The sequence below is a fragment of the Sardina pilchardus genome, chromosome 6 (genome assembly GCF_963854185.1).
Source record: "Sardina pilchardus chromosome 6, fSarPil1.1, whole genome shotgun sequence".
Taxonomy (NCBI): Eukaryota; Metazoa; Chordata; class Actinopteri; order Clupeiformes; family Clupeidae; genus Sardina; species Sardina pilchardus.
The window spans coordinates 2,617,097-2,637,096 of NC_084999.1; the positions used below are offsets into that span (position 1 = coordinate 2,617,097).

General features: G+C 45.9%; 3 protein-coding genes across 3 annotated transcripts in view; 1 reads left to right on the top strand and 2 right to left on the bottom strand.

Annotated features, from left to right (window-relative positions):
* The window catches only part of rnf115a (ring finger protein 115a), a 9,023-nt gene extending 5,253 nt beyond the window's left edge, over positions 1-3,770 (bottom strand). The window contains exons 1-4 of the mRNA XM_062538088.1: positions 3,684-3,770; positions 2,444-2,502; positions 1,939-1,993; positions 822-1,135 (exon numbers count right to left, since the gene is read on the bottom strand). Of these exons, the coding sequence (XP_062394072.1) occupies positions 822-1,135; positions 1,939-1,993; positions 2,444-2,502; positions 3,684-3,761 (506 nt within the window). The 5' untranslated portion in view covers positions 3,762-3,770. The remainder of the gene's footprint in view (positions 1-821; positions 1,136-1,938; positions 1,994-2,443; positions 2,503-3,683) is intronic.
* A 65-nt stretch (positions 3,771-3,835) lies between these two features.
* Positions 3,836-16,395, top strand: polr3c (polymerase (RNA) III (DNA directed) polypeptide C). Its single transcript, XM_062538086.1, has 15 exons — positions 3,836-3,969; positions 4,450-4,596; positions 4,882-5,146; positions 8,819-9,037; positions 9,991-10,070; positions 10,383-10,487; positions 10,854-10,946; positions 11,456-11,536; positions 12,842-12,893; positions 13,479-13,539; positions 13,762-13,912; positions 14,348-14,449; positions 14,869-14,918; positions 15,351-15,500; positions 15,970-16,395. The coding sequence occupies exons 2-15, from the start codon at positions 4,450-4,452 to the stop codon at positions 16,049-16,051; spliced, it is 1,638 nt and encodes a 545-aa protein (XP_062394070.1). The 5' UTR covers positions 3,836-3,969; the 3' UTR covers positions 16,052-16,395.
* A 626-nt stretch (positions 16,396-17,021) lies between these two features.
* Positions 17,022-20,000, bottom strand: part of itga10 (integrin, alpha 10) — a gene marked incomplete at its 5' end in the record, with an annotated part of 22,904 nt that continues 19,925 nt past the window's right edge. The window contains 5 exon segments of the mRNA XM_062538085.1: positions 17,022-18,141; positions 18,514-18,627; positions 18,976-19,071; positions 19,412-19,525; positions 19,720-19,827. Coding sequence (XP_062394069.1) covers positions 18,085-18,141; positions 18,514-18,627; positions 18,976-19,071; positions 19,412-19,525; positions 19,720-19,827 — 489 coding nt within the window.

Below are 20,000 nucleotides of genomic sequence, written 5' to 3' on the forward strand. Positions count from 1 at the left end.
CTATACTACACTGAGGTGACACACTCCGGAACCTTCAAATGCTGCAGCTGTCAACAAGGGCCAGAACAAGACGAGCTATGGGACTGGGCTACGGATGGGGAGTGTGGGAAACTCCAGTGATATGCACAGATACCAGACATCACTGCATCATCACTCTCACAGCTGTACTCCCCCCATCTCATAGACCTCAATGCATCATTCAGCAGAGGCCAAGATTCACACTCAGCATTCAATATTCATTCAGCGCTTCAAGGAGAGAGAGAGAGAGAGAGAGAGAGAGAGAGGTCAGATAACCAGAGAGAAAGAGAAAGAAAGAATTTATATGAAATGTGAAAAGGTTATACTCCTTGAGACTTAAGACAGAACAAAGGATGGCGGAAAAGGAATTGAAAGCCATGAATTTGAATCCCAAAGACAGGTAGGGACAAAGAGATGGACGGTGCTGGTGGTGTGAGACATAAACATACTACACACACACACACACACACACACACACACACACACACACAACCTTCTAGGATAAACACAAACATACACATTAGTTATTCTATTCTCAGATCTAGATTGTCAGAAGAATTGTTTATTTGTCTATTGGAAAATCTATCTTTCATGTCCTTGCTGTAAAAGTGCTGAGCAGGAGAGATGTCTCCACATACGGCTCTGTTTAAACCGACACAGAGCAGTGAACGGACTGGGAAATGTGTCCAGACAGCTTGTGGTGAGAGACAGGAAAGCAGGAGATTTGTACAGGCAGCGAGCTTCAAGAGAGATGAGAGAAAGCGACGTGTGCGGGCAGCTCTCTGCACGGACGGCACACTCACCCTTCCACAGCTGGGGACCGGTCGGGTCGACTGCTGCCTCTGGACCGGTACCGCCTCTGCGTGTGGACGCGCGGAGGGCGACCCAGACCCCAGTGCTCGCTGCCAGCGCCGGCGCCGGCTCCTAGCGGGCTCCCCAGGGAACCCCCCAACCCCCCGGGGACTGAGCCGCCAAAGCTCCCCACGCCCAGGCCCAGGCCTCCGCCGCCACCGCCGCCACCGCCGCCGCCGCCACCACCACCCGGCACCCGGGGCTCTGAGTCTGGGCTGTCGAGGTCTACTGTGAACGGCCTGTCCACAAACAACAGGCGCCAGAGCTGAGAGAGGGATGGAGAGATACAGGCAGAGAGAGATACACAGGGGTAAAGAGTGTGTGTGTGTGTGTGTGTGTGTGAGAGAGAGAGAGAGAGAGAGAGAGAGAGAGAGAGAGACAGACAGAGACAAACAGACAGAACAAATCAAGGGAGAAAGAAAACATAATCATTATAAACATCAACAACATCAATAACAGATTACCAATTTGATTGATCACTTTATCAATAAATCAACAACTATGTACCATGACTGAAATGTAAATTGTCAGGGAAATGAGCAGAGTCTGATAAGGAGATTCAAATGCATGATAAATAATGCACAGAGAGGGTGATGTGCATGGCTCTGGAGGAGAGAGGGCTGCTCAGAGAGGGTGATGTGCATGGCTCTGGAGGAGAGAGGGCTGCTCAGAGAGGGTGATGTGCATGGCTCTGGAGGAGAGAGGGCTGCTCAGAGAGAGTGATGTGCATGGCTCTGGAGGAGAGAGGGCGGCTCAGAGAGGGTGATGTGCATGGCTCTGGAGGAGAGAGGGCTGCTCAGAGAGGGTGATGTGCATGGCTCTGGAGGAGAGAGGGCGGCTCAGAGAGGGTGATGTGCATGGCTCTGGAGGAGAGAGGGCTGCTCAGAGAGGGTGATGTGCATGGCTCTGGAGGAGAGAGGGCGGCTCAGAGAGGGTGATGTGCATGGCTCTGGAGGAGAGAGGGCGGCTCAGAGAGGGTGATGTGCATGGCTCTGGAGGAGAGAGGGCGCTTCAGAGCCAGATGAGGGCACAACTGTTTCAACGTGACACAAAGAAAGGCCACTGTACCTCTGCAAACTGTGTGGCTGTGTCGTCTAAACCATTTGCACTGTTTTCTAGAAAACTGGAGAGGAAACAGACAGAAGACAGTTAAGTATTCAGCATGTTTGAATATCAACACAGATTGTTCCTACTTGCATAAATGTGAGTTAGGCTATTCAACAAATGAATTGTTTTATGATGGTCTGAGTACAGGTCTTCAGAAAAATAGGACAAATATTATAAAGCATGGAACATATTTGAAACACTATACTACGAGTCAGTCACAATGCTTTATAAAGCTACTTCAACCTCCTTAATGCCATCATCATTATCAAGAAGTAAAATAAGCTATATAAACTATAACATTTGTACACATTAGAAATGCATTCCATCTACTGTATAAAAAAACTATATCTACCTAATAGCAAATCATGTCAGTCACTAAGGTGTAATGAGTACTTTATACCCATCATGACTTTGTTTATAACTTAATGCTTTATGGATACTGGCTTTAATCTAAGTGTAAGCGCACCTGGAATCTTCTGTCACTTCTTCGATGAATCCCGAGTCACATCTTGGGCAGATATATTCCTAAAAATAACGCAGCGTCAGTCAGTAGAACACATTTAATGGAACGGCAGCCCGTCATTCAGCCTGCCTGTGACTACACGAAACACACCCGCAGCGCATCCTGCTCTCGTAGATAGAAGAACCGGCATAACATGTCTGTGATTGCGTTCTCGGAAGTTAAAAACTATAAAAGGCCCCCGACACCAGGATACAGATACACCGAAATCCCAGCTAACGCATTTAATGTAAACAAGAATGTAAACAAAACACCCCCCTCCACACACAAACACACACAACCCCCAGACACAGGAGCATTTCCTGAATAAGTATGTGGAAATTCCAATCTCATACACGTATCGACAGACAATGAGTTTGAGCTTTTGAACTACGACCGAGGAAGTGAAAACAAACGAGGGCTAAGTGGCATAGTGTTAATGGGTGTAATTGGGCTAATGGTAGATTGACAAACTGATTCGTTGACTGAATGAGGATTATTACCATAGACAGGTAGTAACCCATTCACGATGGTGTCAACGACCTATTACATTAGGTTAATCGTGGTACTATAATGTTAATGCTTGCTTGGTCACTAATGTTAGCTAACCTTGAACCATTTCAGTTTCGCTTTCCTTCGTTCTACCCATTTGTAAAACATTGCATTTAATCATCAGTAAAGTGTACAGCATTATTCTGCATACTGTCATCGGACTTCTTTAATGTTACGGTTTCTATCCATCACTGACTTCAATGTCTGATAGCAACCGACTGCAAGGCAGAACAATATATCCAAAAACAAACCAAAAGCTAGATAACGTTAGGGAACTAAGGTTGAGTTATTTAACGAGCTGCCTGAATCTGCGATTATTCCACAGCTATTGTTGTAACTTTGATAACGTTACCTATCAAGGATGTTGTGCTGAACATACCACTGAGGACTCAATTTTACGTGCTGTTTCAAGTCTGAACGACACAAACAACATTCCTTCAGCTTTTGTTAGGGCCCCGCATATAGCAAGCTAGCTAGCTATCCTACGCTACGCTGGCTAGCGGGTGAAAAGAACCAAGGCAATTGTGCTAGCCTGTCAGCTAGCATTGACAAGCTCGATTGTTTTGCCTCGGTCTACTTGGCAGCGTTTTTGCAGAACAGGACACACATTGCACGGGAATGACAGAACACCAATGCATCAAAACAGCTTACATACCGGGAGTTTAGGGCTCACTTCACCCTTACAACAGTGACAGAAGAACCGATGCGGGGGGACCGCCGCTGCCTCCGCCATTTTTCCTGGAATAGCACAAACAGTGACGTCGTCCTGGTCGAGGAAAGAGGCGGTCCGCCAGAGGCCCAGCATGCAATTCGTTCATATCTGTGAGTTCGAGGGCGGAAGTTATTCACAACAGTTAACACATGCGTGTGATCATATTTACTTTGGGATGTTATTTGATTGACTTAACCTATTGAGTTTTCATAGGAAAAGTACATAAAAGGTAGGAAATACTTTTCTTCTTACGATATAGGCTACTATTTTCCAGTGGTGCTGACGATGATATGCTCTCAGTTTCTGATGAAAAAAGGAAAGAGTACCGGTGTCAAGATTATGGCTGTCTGCTGCTCTCCCCCAACCTTTGCTCATTCTTTGGTTCCTCGTCTCTTTGAATATCAATACTGAGTTTTTGCGTAGTTATAGTTGTATTTGGAATGATTGAGAACCTAGGTCACTCTTGGAAGGTATGGGTGTATGAATGAGAAGTGGTGAGGAAAATCACAGAGCCATTTCACACCTTGTGTGTGTGTGTGCCTGTCTATGGCGATGTGGACAATCAACGTGGCTGTTTATCCCATAACCATGTGTACAATGGGATTTGCCGTTTGTGTGTGTGTGTGTGTGTGTGTGTGTGTGTGTGTGTGTGTGTGTGTGTGTGTGTGTGTGTGTGTGTGTGTGTGTGTGTGTTTGTCTATTTGTGCAGATGACGGCCCAGGAGGTGCGTCTGTGTGGACTCCTTCTGCAGGAGCATTTTGGGGAGGTAGTGGAGAAAGTTGGCACTCAGCTCATCAGAAGTGGAGCGCTCATACTGCGAGCCATCGTCCATGAGTCCAACGTGCCCCTCGACTTGGTAGGCTGATGCTTCCTACTATGCAACTCTAGGAAAGCCAAGAGACCTGTACATCTTTTTCACTCCTGCATAATTATTTGAAACAATTAATGGTAAAGTGGGCCAATGACTAGTCTAGAGCTGCGTGACATATTCTGCTGCCTACCTTTAATCCTGCGGTATGGTCAGTCAGTATGTGTACTATAGTATGAAGGATATTCTAATACAAGTTTTCAGACTAATATGAAAGTATAGCCCTTTTGCCATCCACACAATTAATAACCGAGCCCTGCGCCTCCTCTTCAGGTGAAGAAGTCTCTGTGTGTGCTGGTGCAGCACGGCATGTGTGTGTTTGGCGGCGGGCGGCGGGGCCCCGGGGGGCCGGTGGAGTACCGTGTGTGTGTGGAGCGCGTGCTGCACATGCTGCGCTACCCCCGCTACATCTACACGGCCAAGAGCCTCTACGGGGACACGGGCGAGCTCATCGTGGAGGAGATCCTGCAGCGCGGCCAGATGACCATGACCTGCGCCGTCAAGACCGTGGCTGACCGGCTCACACACAACATGGAGGGTGAGACTGTGTGTGTGTGTGTGTGTATGTATGTGTATGTATGTGTGTGTGTGTGTTTTCCAACCCTTGAAGAATTGATGAAAGAAGACTATTGTTAACTTATACATTGTTAATGTTTATATATATTTATACTGTAACTCATTTTGGAAAAAAAGTGTCTTTAGTGCAGCAGATTAGTGAAAAAATCGTTCACTTTGGTATAGAAGCATGAAATTTGGCACAGATACTCTCTAAGGGCCATTATTCTGGAAAAGGGCGCTGGCCACTCAAAAATTCAATATGGCGGCCATTTTTCAAGATGGCCGCTATTTCTGTCAAATGCTCATTATGTTGATCGTTCAAACTGTGATGAAGGCATAACATTTTGTGAAAATAGTCTCTTAAGAATGTTTTTTGGAGAATGGTGCATGTCTAAAAAAAAAAATCAAGATGGCCACCACCATTTTTCAAGATGGCCGCCATTTCTCTTAAATCCGCCATTGCTATTCAGTGGTTATTATAAATCATTCATCAGTGATCCAAGCATAACATTTGATGTAAATACTCTCTAAAGGACATGAACATGGATGGAAAAAGATGCTTGTCCCAAATTCAAGATGGCTGCCATTTTTAAAGATGGCCACCGTTCCTGTACAATATTAATTATTTCAATTTTTCATATGGTGATGCAAGCATAAAATTAGGCAGAAATACTCATCAAAGAAAACTTTTTTGGGAAAAAGGTATGTGCCACTCAAGAGTTCATGATGGCAACCATTTTCAAGATGGCCACCATTTCTGTCAAATAGCCATAATGTCTGCTTTGTCTGCCTCTCCTTTGACCTATCCGGCTTAGTTAAACTTGCCAGGGATAGCTCTCAGGTTCATTAGAGTACACAAGCCTCTCCACCATGACAAGGTGCAGTCCACAGAGAGGAGGGACCACTGTTAGAAAAAGGAAATGTCTTTAGACCTTTTTTGAAACAGTCAGTGGATTGTGATGCCCTGAAGGTGTCAGGGAGAGCATTCCACAGATGTCGGGCAGGAGCACAGAAGGCCCAATCTCCCATGGTCCTGAGTCTGGTTCTGGGTATGAGGAGGTGTGAGTGAGTGGAGCGGAGGGAGTGTGTTGTGTTTTGTGGGTTGATTTTTGGGGTGAGATTTGGATGTACTCTCTCTACTTTTGGATGTAAGTCTCTGCAGACTCTTGCTAGGGATCCTAATGAGAAGTATGTTACAGTAGTCCAGTCTGGAGGAGACAAAGGCATGAGACAGCTTTTCGGCATCTGAGAGAGAATGGGGTGGAGTTTGGAAATGTTACGGAGGTGGTAGAAGGTCTTGCAGAGGTGATTTATATGGGCTTCAAAGGTGAGCTGGGAGTCCATTTTTACACCAAGAGTTGTGACTGTTGATGAGAGGGGGATGTTTGAGCCAGAAAAGGTGATGCTGGTTATGGATGATGATTTGGTTTGCTGAGGGGTGGCAACCAGGATGGCTGTTTAGTTGGAGGAAGGTGTGCTCCATCCATACCTTTATCTCCTCCAGACAGGAGATGAGTTGTTTTGATGGGGATGACTGTGAGGATGGGGTTGCAGCTGTGGCATTTACATAGAGCTGTGTCTCATCAGCATAGTAGCAGAATGATTTTTTTTTTGCTGACTGATGATTTGGCCAAGGGTGAAATAGAGGATGAAGAGATTGGGGCCAAGGGCTGAACCCTGGGGGACGCCACAGGTGACTGTGTGTGGATTTGATCTGGAGTGACCCAGGGACCCAGGGACCCAGTATTCTGTCCGGTTTGTGAGGTATGTTTTGAACCAACTGAGAGCAGTGTCATTGAGTCCAGTCGTACGGTGGAGCCAGTTTAAAACGATGTCATGGTCAAAAGTATCAAATGCAACAGAAAGGTCCAGGAGGATGAGAAGGAAGGGAGAGCCACCATCAGATGAGATGAGGAGGTCATTTTTGATTCTGATGAGGGCAGTCTGTGCTGTGGTCAGAGCAGAAACCGGACTGAAATTAAGAGTTGGTGGTCTTGAAGGTGGGTGGCAACTGCTTTCTCAAGCACTTTCGATATGAAGGGAAGATTGGAGGTGGGCCAGTACTTGGACAGGTCTTCTGGATCAAGAGTGGGTTTGTTGAGCAATGGTGATTATGGCATATTTTTAAGGCAGGAGGAACATGACCAGTTTGGAGGGAATGATTTATAATAGCGGTGGTCAGGTGGGTAAGGACAGTGATATGGGTTTTCACCAGGGAGGTTGGGAGAGGGTCCAGGGGACAGGTGGAGGATTTCATCTTCCTGATGATGTTCTGCACCTCTTCAGATGAAACCTCAGGAAAACAGTTTAGGGGTTGGGAGATGTAGGAGGAACAGATAGGGTGGGAGGACCCAGAAAGGGCAAAGTGAATATGTGCAATTTTTTTAAAAATCCATGAATTTATTTTACTGCTCTTCTGTAGTGGCAGTAAGCGTGTGTGTGTGTGTGTGTGTGTGTGTGTGGGAGGGGGGGGGGTGGGTGGTTTCAGAAGGTGATTGACAGTGGAGTAAAGCTGCTTGGAATTTCCTGGACTGTTTCTGATGCCATCGGAGTAAAACTGTGATCATACATCTTCGAGGGACTATGAATATTTGAGTTGTTGCTCCCGGTAGTTTGTGGACAGTGCGGCCAGGGGCTTTGAAATGCCGCTCCAAGGACCCGTCCTGCTGCCTTCATTTTACAAAGCTCATTTGTGAACCATGGAGCTGGGCAGGTGAAGGTGACTATTCTGATTTTAACAGGGGCATGGAGGTCCAGGAGGCTGCTCAGATGGCTGATGTTGAATGTCTGCTGCCAAGAGTTCTGGGTTTATGTTTGTTAGGTTTCTGAAACATATATTCTGCTTAGGCTTGGAGAGGCTGGATGGGGATTGCAGATCCATAGAAATGGCCTTGTGATCAGACACACCTAGATCATACACCTGCAGGTTGGTGAGAGTTTGAAATGACCAGGTCCAAGGTGTGTTCCCTGGTGTGTGTGGGGACATCAACAAATTGTTTAAAATTAAATGTTGAACCTCATGTTGAGTTCCACGGCACTGAAGTCACCAGTGTGCCCTGGTTGTGTAATGACGTTCACTTTATTAACCAAAACCTTCCTTTACACATTAAACTGAACTCTGACAGAAAAGGTGGCCATCTTGAAAATGGTGGCCATCTTGAATTTTTGAGTGGCATACAGTTTTTTCCATGAGAATGTTAATTGAAGAAGGTTTGTACCAATCTTGATGATAGCATCATCCTTTCATAAATTGATGTAAGGATTTTTAAGAGAAATGGCGGCCATCTTGAAAAATAGTCGCGGCCATCTTGATTTTTTTGAGGGACAAGCACCGTTCTCCATAAAACATAATTTTTCACAAAATGTTATGTGTTCATCACAGTTTGAACGATCGACATAATGAGCATTTGACAGAAATAGCGGCCATCTTGAAAAAATGGCCGCCATTTTTAATTTTTGAGTGGCCAGCGCCTTTTTTCCAAAAAGTGACCCTTAGAGAGTATCTGTGCCAAATTTCATGCTTCTATACCAAAGTGAACGATTCTCTTGAAATATGCAATTAATCTGCTCCACTACTTGTTCCTAAGTTAGGATGACTTTAATTCTGCCTTTATTTTCCACGTGTCCCTGGTCTGTGGGTGCTCCTGTACAGATGGCTGCAGTATGGACTACAGTGAGGTGATCTCGGCCTTCTCCAACTTGGTGGAGACTCACTTCCTGCAGCGCTGCCCCCTAGCGGCTGAGCAAGGAAGCGCACCTCCCACCACATCAAGCACAGTAGAAGCTGCTCCAGCCCCACCTGCCATCACATGCCCCCCAACACCTGAAAGTAACCCCGACTGCTACAGACTGCCTCAGATGAACCTCCGAGGTGTGTTAGCATCACGAGACACACACACATAGTTATTGTGCCATATATTATGCCATGTAATTTAGCATGCTGCAGGCGTTTGCATTATTCTCATCTAGAGGATGACAATGAAGTGACCATGCTGAGTATTAAATATGTGTGCATAAATATGTGTCGATAAATGTTGCCTAAACAGTGTTGCCTATTCAACATGCATAAGTGTTTAGTGTGTGTAGGTGTTCATATGAGTGGTGTTTTGCACTGTGTGTAGTATGTGTAGGTGTTCATATGAGTGTGTTTTGCACTGTGTTTAGTGTGTGTAGGTATTCATATGAGTGTGTTTTGCACTGTGTGTAGTATGAGTAGGTGTTCATATGAGTGTGTTTTGCATTGTGTGTAGTATGAGTAGGTGTTCATATGAGTGTGTTTTGCACTGTGTGTGGTGTGTGTAGGTGTTCATATGAGTGTGTTTTGCACTGTGTGTAATATGAGTAGGTGTTCATATGAGTGTGCTTTGCACTGTGTGTAGTATGAGTAGGCGTTCATATGAGTGTGTTTTGCACTGTGTGTGGTGTGTGTAGGCGTTCATATGAGTGTGTTTTGCACTGTGTGTAATATGAGTAGGTGTTCATATGAGTGTGTTTTGCACTGTGTATGGTGTGTGTAGGTGTTCATATGAGTGTGTTTTGCACTGTGTGTAGTATGAGTGTGTAGGTGTTCATATGAGTGTGTTTTGCACTGTGTGTGGTGTGTGTAGGTGTTCATATGAGTGTGTTTTGCACTGTGTTTAGTGTGTGTAGGTGTTCATATGAGTGTGTGTAGTATGAGTAGGTGTTCATATGAGTGTGTTTAGTATGTGTAGGTGTTCATATGAGTGTGTGTAGTATGTGTAGGTGTTCATATGAATGGTGTTTTGCACTGTGTTTAGTGTGTGTAGGTGTTCATATGAGTGTGTTTTGCACTGTGTGTGTCAGGTCGAGGCAAGCGGCAGCGCTCCGGTGAGGATGGAGAGGACCAGAGAGGGGGGAAGCGAGCCAAACTGGAAAACGGAGAGGTGGGTGTGACCGCGGAACCCTCAGCGAACGCAGGGAACACTCTATCTAGCGACTGATCTGCACTCAGAGAACGCTGCTATTGAATTGTTGATTCATGTTTATGTTGATGTTTTTCTAAACAAACAATTTTTCCCTCATCTCTCGTTTGCCTCTTTTTATTCTTTTCTTTTATCTTCTTTCCACGTCCAACACATCTTCTGTTCATTTCTCTGATCCATTATCCATGTCCTCTTTTCTTGCCTTCTTTATTTGTTCTCCTCCTCTCCCTCCTCCTCCTCCTCCTCCTCCTCCTCCTCCTCTCGTCTCCACAGGCGGTGGGTGATGAGGGTATCTATTGGCAGGTCAACTTTGAGCGTTTCCACCTGCACTTCAGGGATCAGGCCATCATCAGTGCAGTGGCCTGCAAGCTGGACCAGGTCAGAGGTCGTAGGTCACGTCTATCTTGCCGCTCTCGCTTTAGTTAGTGCAAGCTGGACCAGGTCAGCGGTCATAGGTCATATCTATCTTGCCGCTCTCGCTTTAATTAGCCTCTCTGCTCAGATATATTGTCATAAGTTTTAGAATTATTGTTTGGTGTTGTTATTCTCCCAGGCTGTGATGGAGTTATAATTCTTTCTGAGAATGAGTCTTAAATGTTGTCTTCTTAAACATTTTAAACATATGAAGCAGTTTCATGTTCCATATAGATCAGTGGGCTTTGCTGTATTCTGTATTGAGTAGAAATGTTCTAAGTAACTCCTGGGTTTATTGTCCCGTTGGTTGTGGGTGTTGTGTGTTGACAGACGAGCAGTGAGATTGTCCGGACCATGCTGAGGATGAGTGAGGTCACAACTCAGCCTGGTGCTGGCCACACACAACCTCTCTCGGCCAATGAGGTAAGACTTTCCTCACAGCAACCAATGAAGACTTCCCTCACGGCAGCCTGTAGCCAATGAAGTAGCACTGTTAAGCACTCCGCAAATAGGCGGAGACATGAATGTGCTGTGCACTTATTGTCCACATCAGCGGCAAGGCAGTAGATAAACAGGCATTAGGTAAACAGTGGATTTTATAGAGTGGCCAGTGGCGGTGACAAAATAGAGCTGAATTGTAATCTACACAGCGGCGGTAGAGTTCGATACTGTGTACTGAACACAATAGAATCTAATGTTGGTGCGTGGGGTTGTAGTGAACACAATAGAATCTAATGTTGGTGCGTGGGGTTGTAGTGAACACAATAGAATCTAATGTTGGTGCGTGGGGTTGTAGTGAACACAAAGAAAGCGGAATGCTCTATACGCATGTTGGTTCCAATGTGCGGAAATCTTTGGTCTACCTTATATGCATACAGCATTAGCTCCCACAATCATACCAGCATTTTGTGTGTGTGTGTGTGTTTTGTCAGATTTTTCGAGCCCTTCCCCCGAGTTACAGCATTGGCAGACCTGTTTTGGATCAGTACCTCAGCTTGCTGGTGGATGACCCGGTAAGACCAGACATCTCCACCCAAACTCACTTAGTGCAGCAGGTCCATAGACCAGACATCTCCACCCAAACTCACTTAGTGCAGCAGGTCCATAGACCAGACATCTCCACCCAAACTCACTTAGTGCAGCAGGTCCATAGACCAGACCTCTCCACCCAAACTCACTTAGTGCAGCAGGTCCACAGACCAGACATCTCCACCCAAACTCACTTAGTGCAGCAGGTCCACAGACCAGACATCTCCACCCAAACTCACTTAGTGCAGCAGGTCCATAGACCAGACCTCTCCACCCAAACTCACTTAGTGCAGCAGGTCCATAGACCAGACCTCTCCACCCAAACTCACTTAGTGCAGCAGGTCCATAGACCAGACCTCTCCACCCAAACTCACTTAGTGCAGCAGGTCCATTTTGGCCCAACTAATCACCAGTCTCTCATTACAGTTAGGCTGATGAGCAAAATAATTGTGCATTTTAAGTATGAAAGGTTCACCATATAATCTTCACCCCCTAAGGGTTAATTTCAGACGTGGAGGCATTTTGTGTCTGACCTCTGGGGGTCAATGACATCCCTGCTGAAAAAAACAGCCTGACCAGCTAAAGGTGGTTTGCTGGTTGACCAGCTTGTTAACCAGCTTGTTTGACCACCCTTTGATGGTTAACCAGCTAGACCAGCAAAACTCTCGCGAAAACACACCTTCAGCTGGTTTACCCAGCTTATGATGGTAATTCAGCTGGTTTTGATTGTCGTACCACCTTAAGCTGGTCATTTTAGTTGGTGTTGCTGGTCTACATTGCTGGTTTTTACTGGCCACGCCAGCTTATGTTTGTCATTCTAGAAAACCAGCTTGACCATCTTTGTCAAGCTGGACAGGCTGGTCACCAGCATGACCATCTTAAACCAGCTGTATCCCAAACGACAGGCTGGTCACACCAGTACGACCAGCTTCCTCAGATGGTCACGCCAGCATGTCTAGCTGGTGGCCTAACCAGCTACACCAGCAAGACCAGCAATAAGAACTGTGTTTTGGGCAAAGACCAGCTAAAACCAGCTAAAACCAGCTACCAGCCTAAGCTGGTTTCTTGCTGGTTTTTTCAGCAGGGATAATCATCATTGCATTTTTCCACTGTTTGCCCCATTATTCTCTATTGAAACAGTGCACTGTATATCTCTTCATTATTCTCTATTGAAACAGTGTACTGTATATCTCTTCATTATTCTCTATTGAAACAGTGTACTGTATATCTCTCCGAATGTGCATGTGTACTCTAGTACAAATGCTCTTGGCCTCTTTCTTGCCTTACAGATGGAGTTTGTTGGAAAGTCAGGAGACAGTGGTGGAGGGATGTATGTCGTCAGTATCCTTTAACAGCGCTGCCTTTGTCTCCAGTTCCACTTTACTGTCTACCTGTGTGTTTATCCATCTGTCTGTGTCTGTTGTGTCTTTATTGATGTCTTATGTCTGGGAAATTGAATGCAGATGCTGAAAGTAAACACAGATAAACACTAAGCATTTGAGCATTTGAGAAAGTAAACACAGATAAACACTAAGCATTTGTGGGGTATCCTACGAAGCAAGTTAGACATATCTAGACTATCTATACATATCGAGGCTACACAAAGCCTTAACTCGGGTATTAGGTTACGTAACCCTACGATAGCAGTTATGTGATACATTTGTCAAACTAGGCTTTCAGCTCAGATCTGTGCGCATTCTCGGGGTTGAGGTGATATCGGCCAATCGTGAAAGGTAGAGATGCACAAGACCGCCTATATTAAAAATACAACTAGGCTACTTCGGCATTTATGAGCAGTAACGTGATCTAGGGTGGTCATTTTTAGTGTCTAACATAAAAAAATCGATGGTCATCAAATATGTGATGCTATTCACGTGCATTGTAGTGGAACATTGATACACTGATGCTCTTTAACTCCGGCCTCAGACCTGCACAGAGCGCTGGCCAACCTGGCAAGAGCAACCCTGGAGTCTGTGGTGCAGGAGAGGTAACACACGCACACACACACACACACACACACACACACACACACACACACACACACACACACACACACACACACACTCACCCTTTGGTCATCCTTTTATTTGAAGCTACTTGCAGAGGATGAATCCCATCAGTACTCTCCTGCTGTATAGCGTGTGTTGTGCAGATAAGTACACCTTCCAGATGCGGAGTGTTTTGTAGAACCCATTTATTATCCTCTCAGATTCGGGTCGCGGTCGGCTCGCATCTTCCGCTTGTTGCTACGGAAACGGCACCTGGAGCAGAAGCAGGTGGAGGACTTTGCCATGATTCCAGCCAAGGAGGCCAAAGACATGCTGTACACACTACTCTCAGAAAACCTGGTGCAGCTGCAGGTGAGATGCATCCTCATACATAGCATCCTCCCATACCTGTGGTGGATGTGCAGAGATAGTGGAAAGGATGTATAGATCTACACAGTGGGCAGTGACAACCAGGGAACTAATCAAGTGACTGACAGAAGAAGTAATGAAGATAGATAGAAGTGGTTACATACAGAGGAAGTGCATATCTATCTATCTATCTATCTATCTTTCCATCTTTCTCTTTATATCTACCTATCTTTCTATCTATCTGTCTGATTCCTGAAGATGGGGAGGCACGCCCATGCTCTGCTATTGATTGATTGGGTGGATGGATTGATGGATAGATTGATGCTTTATGGATGGATAGATGTCTAGATTAATCGATTGTGTGATGGATTAATAGGACAAAATGGATAAATAATTATGGAGAGGCCTTCATTGTTTGTCTAAATTATGTGTTGGTAGGAAATCCCGAAGACCCCAGACCACGCCCCCTCCCGCACCTTCTACTTGTACACGGTCAACCAGCTGCCCACAGCCAGGATGCTGCTGCAGCGATGCTACAAGGTACACACACACACACACACACACACACACACACAGCGCTGCTATAAGGTACACACACACACACACACACACACACAGCGCTACTATAAGGTACACACAGGGCTGCACAGTTCATCTGAATGACTCCTACTGGAGCCAGGTCCCCAGGCATGAGGATGTCTGAGTTCACATTAAGCCTCTATTACCAAAATAATGGATGGATGTACTCAATGTCTACCAAATGTAGACATCGAGTACATTATGTTCTACTCCATAAAACATCTGCTATTCGTATCTTTGAAAGTTACACCGACTTGTGGCCAGCCCCCCCAATTGAACCCCCCAGCCCCTGTCCCCCCCAATAGTGCCCCCTAGTGGCCGGTAGTGTTCATGTCTGGATGCAGTCTCCATATTAATGAGGGTCTGTCATGTGTTTGCAGACAGTGGCCAACCTTATAGAGAGACGGCTCTTTGAGAGCAAGGAGAACAAGTGAGTGGATTACATTGGTGCCTGTCTGTCTGTCTGTCTGTCTGTCTGTCTCTAGTATTTCTCCAGTGATACAGTATTTGTGTTTGATGGGATGTTATTGCTGCCATCTCCCTTTCAGGGTTAAACATTCAGTGTGTCTGTAAACCTAATGCTTGCATGTCACATGGAAAGTATGTGATATATCAGGTAATACCATTGTGGATGAAGTGACCGCACTGTGCTGTGGTCTGATTGGCAGAGTTGCTCTGTGTTTTGATTGGCAGAGTTGCTCTGTGTTTTGATTGGTAGAGTTGTGCTGTGGTCTGATTGGCAGAGTTGCTCTGTGTTTTGATTGGCAGAGTTGCTCTGTGTTTTGATTGGTAGAGTTGTGCTGTGGTTTGAGAGTTGTGCTGTGGTCTGATTGGCGGAGTTGCGCTGTGTTTTGATTGGCAGGCGTCACCTGGAGAAGTCCCAGAGGATCGAGGCGATCCTGGCGTCGCTGCAGGCCACGGGGGCGGAGGGCACACAGCTGCAGGAGGTGGAGGAGATGATCACCGCCCCCGAGAGGCAGCAGCTCGAGGCGCTACGCCATCACATCAACAAGTACGACGCACGGCACGCACACAAACACAAACACACGCAAGCAAGCACCGACACAACACACACACACACACACACGTGCGGCCGTGCGTGCTGCTTATTCCACAATATAATATGTAGGATAGCCTATAACACTAATCCATCTCTGCCTCATACTCACTGACACTGCTGTCCACTCTAAAGCCCTTTTCACACAAGACCTCCAGACAATTAGTATTAGACATGAACCTCACTAGCAGATATGGCACAGGTGGGAGTGTCTGCTCCATTCCTGCAGTAAATACTTAAGGTGCTTTAACTGAGGGCCGGAGCAGGGTTTGATACTCAATATAGTGACGGGGTAGAAGCACAATACAGTATATTCATTGATGATGATGATGATGATGATGAAGAATACTGCTAATATGGTGAGTCCATATCATTGAAAGGAAAAGAAAGTCTGAACTCGTGTATTTAATTTGTGTGTCTGCAGGCTGGACTCCAGTGAGAACCAGGTGGATGAGACCATATTCCTGCTGGAGTCCTACGTCAGGTCCACAGGCACCTCCCGCTGACCCGGAGGACGGGGGGATGAGAGAGAGAGAGGGAGAGATGGAGAGAAAGGAGGACAAGAGATGGAGAGAGAGAGGAACTCACTGATGTGTTATATGTCATGTCATGTGTCAAGAGTTCCCCTAGTGTTCCTGTTGGGAAGCGGAGACGGCCCCGGGGGTGGTGAGGTCATACAGTGTGGGGGGGAATTTTAGAGATGCATTGACCCTGATAGCACCACACTATGGGTGGGCTCTCGGCCAGACTCTCTCTAGATGAGGACCGTATTTGTCCACTGCCAGTCTGAATATACTCCACATCATTATTTCTTTGAATGCGTTTGCCAATAAAATATTTTGATTTTGTTTGGCTGTTTCTGTTGTGTGGTGGAGAGAGACACGGCATTAAAGGAGAATTCCGGTGTGATATTGACTTAAAGTGTGTTGAAATATGATACGAATCAGTCACGTGACTAGATTCAAGATGGCTGCTACCGCTAAACTTTCGAAAGTGACTGCCTGAATAAACAGTCATGTAAGTAAACAACCAGTGCTTTTTCAAAGTTCTCGATGTCTCGTTTTAAATGTCAGGGCCCTCAGAAGTCTACCAATAAAGTGTGGAGCTACTTTGAGCCTCATTAATGGTGTAAAACAGTGATTTATTTGCACGGCAGTTCGATGCCCGAGGCACAAACGTTAAAAACCTGGTTTACTATTGCTGAGCTACCGCCGGGTTTCGGAGAACAGCTGACAGGTCGAGATCAGCTCTGAGACAATCGCTCACACTCGGTATCATATTTCAACACACTTTAAGTCAATATCACACCGGAATTCTCCTTTAAAGCAACTTTAGTTTAACCTGAAGCCTCAGCGCAATGTGATTGGAATCAGAGCTAGACTGGGGGTGGACTAGCTGCTGTGCAGGATTTAGGATTTTCATGATAAAACGAATAATAATACATGTTAAAATGTATTCTCTCAAAGCACCTGAATACAAGACCAACACCCCCTGGTTACAGTTTACAAAAGACTTTAATTGACCAACAGTTTTAAATCATCAGACCTGAAAGCAATTTACAAAACAGCAAAATAATGCAAAGTGAAAACCTGTTATGAAACTGAAGTTTAAATAAATGCACATGATTGTAATGATACAGGATTACTATGTTACAAAGGCGTGTGTGTGTGTGTGTGTGTGTGTGTGTGTGTGTGTGTGTGTGTGTGTGTAGCCCAACCACCACCATCTTGGTAGAAACAGAGTTGCACTGTGTAGCACTGTGTGTATGCTGCCTGCATGTGCTCCCCGATACACACCTGCACTCCTACGGTAGAGGAGGGAGGGCCATGGAGAGCCAGAGTGTGTTGACCTCTAACCCCTAACCCTCACTGCTGGAGGCCTAACACACTGCACCTCCGCTCCTCACACCCTAACACACTGCACTTGTTCACCTCATCTGTAGTGGAATAGATTTCTCTGTTCTCCTTCAGATCTTAATGAATAGGTGTTTCTCCTTCAGATCTTATTGAATAGGCGTCTCTCCTTCAGATCTTAATGAATAGGTGTTTCTCCTTCACTAGATCTTATTGTACATCAGGGCCTGTGTCCACCAATCACATTTTTCTGCACTGACAGCGCCCTGAACTTAATTTTCAGAGTGCTTCAGTCAAGTGTTTATTGTTGCTAGGCTTCAAAGTTTTGATAGGTCGTAGAGAGAAAAGTGATATTGACGAGCCCAGCTGTACAGAAAATAGCCGCCATCGGCACAATAAACGCGCTTGGTGGACACCGGCCCCAATTCTCCCAGGTGTCCTACTGCACTGAAGTCTTGTCGTGTTGAAGCTAGTGTTGTTTTTCACTTGCACGTCGCTTTGAATCAAAGCATCTGGCAAATGAGTAAATATGAACGCTGAACAGGGTTTGGGGCACAGTGCAGTGCGGGTAGTGGTTGCAGTGGGGGGTGGGGGATACTGGAAGGAGCTGCCAAGTTGGCAGAAGATGGTAGTAGTCCGGTCGCCATGGAGGTGATGTTGCATAGGTGTTGCCATGACAACGGGGCTCAGTCATCTTTGTCCTCATCTGACTCCTTCCTCTGCTTTCTTGCAAAGAATCCCAACTGAAGGAGAGAGAGAGAGAGAAGTGTTAGGGACAGAGATTCTGTGAGTGTATGTGTGTGTGTGTGTGTTTGGAACAGGACACCTGGTGCTGGCAAATGATTCCGCTAGTGGCCCTACAGATCTAGTAGACATAATACATGATCTAAAACTACCTGTACACATGAGAAAGGGGTGTAAGGTCAGGTATACAGTATACTGTACATATCCCCAAGGGTAGATTTGGTTGTGATTTTGAAAGCAATGTAGAGGCAATAGTATGCAGGTGTGTGCCTCTCCTACTAACATCAGTTTCACTGACCCAAATATGGCAGCAGTGGACTGGAACAGCAGCTGTGAGCTGTGTGTGTGTGTGTGTGTGTGTGTATGATGACCTTCCACAGGATGAAGATAATGAGGGCAAGTAGCAGCAGGCCGCCGATGATGCTGCCAATCAGGATCCAGAGTGAGATGGGGATGGAGCGACCCTTCAGAATCTCCAGCACCGTCTGTACACACACACACACACACACACACACACACACACACGTGGGAATGAGTTTGGCTAAGGATGAGCATAGATGTAGCAGAGTTAATGATGTCTGACAGGAGACAGAGGTGGATGAGTCCCACAGGGTCAAGAAGAGAATCAGACTGTGTGTGTGTGTGTGTGTGTGTGTGTGTGTGTGTGTGTGTGTGTGTGTGTGTGTGTGTGTGTATGTGTGTGTATGTGTGTGTGTGTGTGTGTGTGTGTGTGTGTGTGTGTGTGTGTGTGTGTGTGTGTGTGTGTGTGTGTGTGTGTGCTGACTGCAATATGGTCCAGCCCAAACTTGTGGAGACGAGTGCAGTTCTCTCACCTCCCTCCAGATGGCAGCACTACCCAGCTTTATCAGGTTGGATTCTTTCACAGTCAGTGTGTAGGAGCCAACAATCCGCACTGACTTAAACTTTGCCTGAAGAGAACCACACAAAAAAGAAAAAGTTAAGACAGTATTTTCTCTAAAATTGATCCATGATTTTGGATTCCCATTAGTGCGAGTGTGTGTTGGTCTGAGGGAGTTGTTGTTCACTTACCTGGTGAGATGTACCAGCGCTGACTATGTGTGTGTGCATGTGAACTTGTTGAGTATTGTTACAATGTAGTGTTTGTGGTGAAATAGTTGGTCAGGTGTGTGGTTTCATACTTGAATGATGATGCTCTGCCGTATTGACTGTGTGTGTGTCCGTGTGTGCGTGTGTGCGTGTGTGAGCATGCGCGTGTGTGTGTGTATGTGAGTGTGTGAGTGTGTGTACCTGTCTAAAGAAGTTGTCGTTCACTCTCCTGGTGAGGCGTATGAGTGCAGACTGGGCTTTGAGCAGCTGCTGTATCTGACATGTCACCTCCACACACCACGACCTTGTGCAGTTCTAGTGAGGTCAAAGGTGAGAGGTCATCATTATAGGTGAGGTCAGCACACATACTCATACTCACACTACATGCTGACACTTGACCTTGAAGAGGCGCAAAAGGCACAGCCTGACACCACGCTAGCTGAAGTACAGTAGGGCATTCCACGCTTTATCACACATATATACAAACACACACACACACACACACACACCAGCAGGTCAGTCTTGAGCATGTCCTCTGGGTGCAGTGGCCACACGTCCTTCTGCGTGTGCTTCAGCTGAGGGAGATCACTCCTGATGCTGCAGTTCACTCCTGACGTCTGCACAGGCACATACACAAATAAATACATACAGTACACACATATACACAAATAAACACACACAAATAAACACATACTGTATACAAATAAATACATATTACAGACAAGCAAGCACACAATCGGATTCACAGGCCTACACAGATTCACTTATAGAGACTCAGGTGCGTACGACA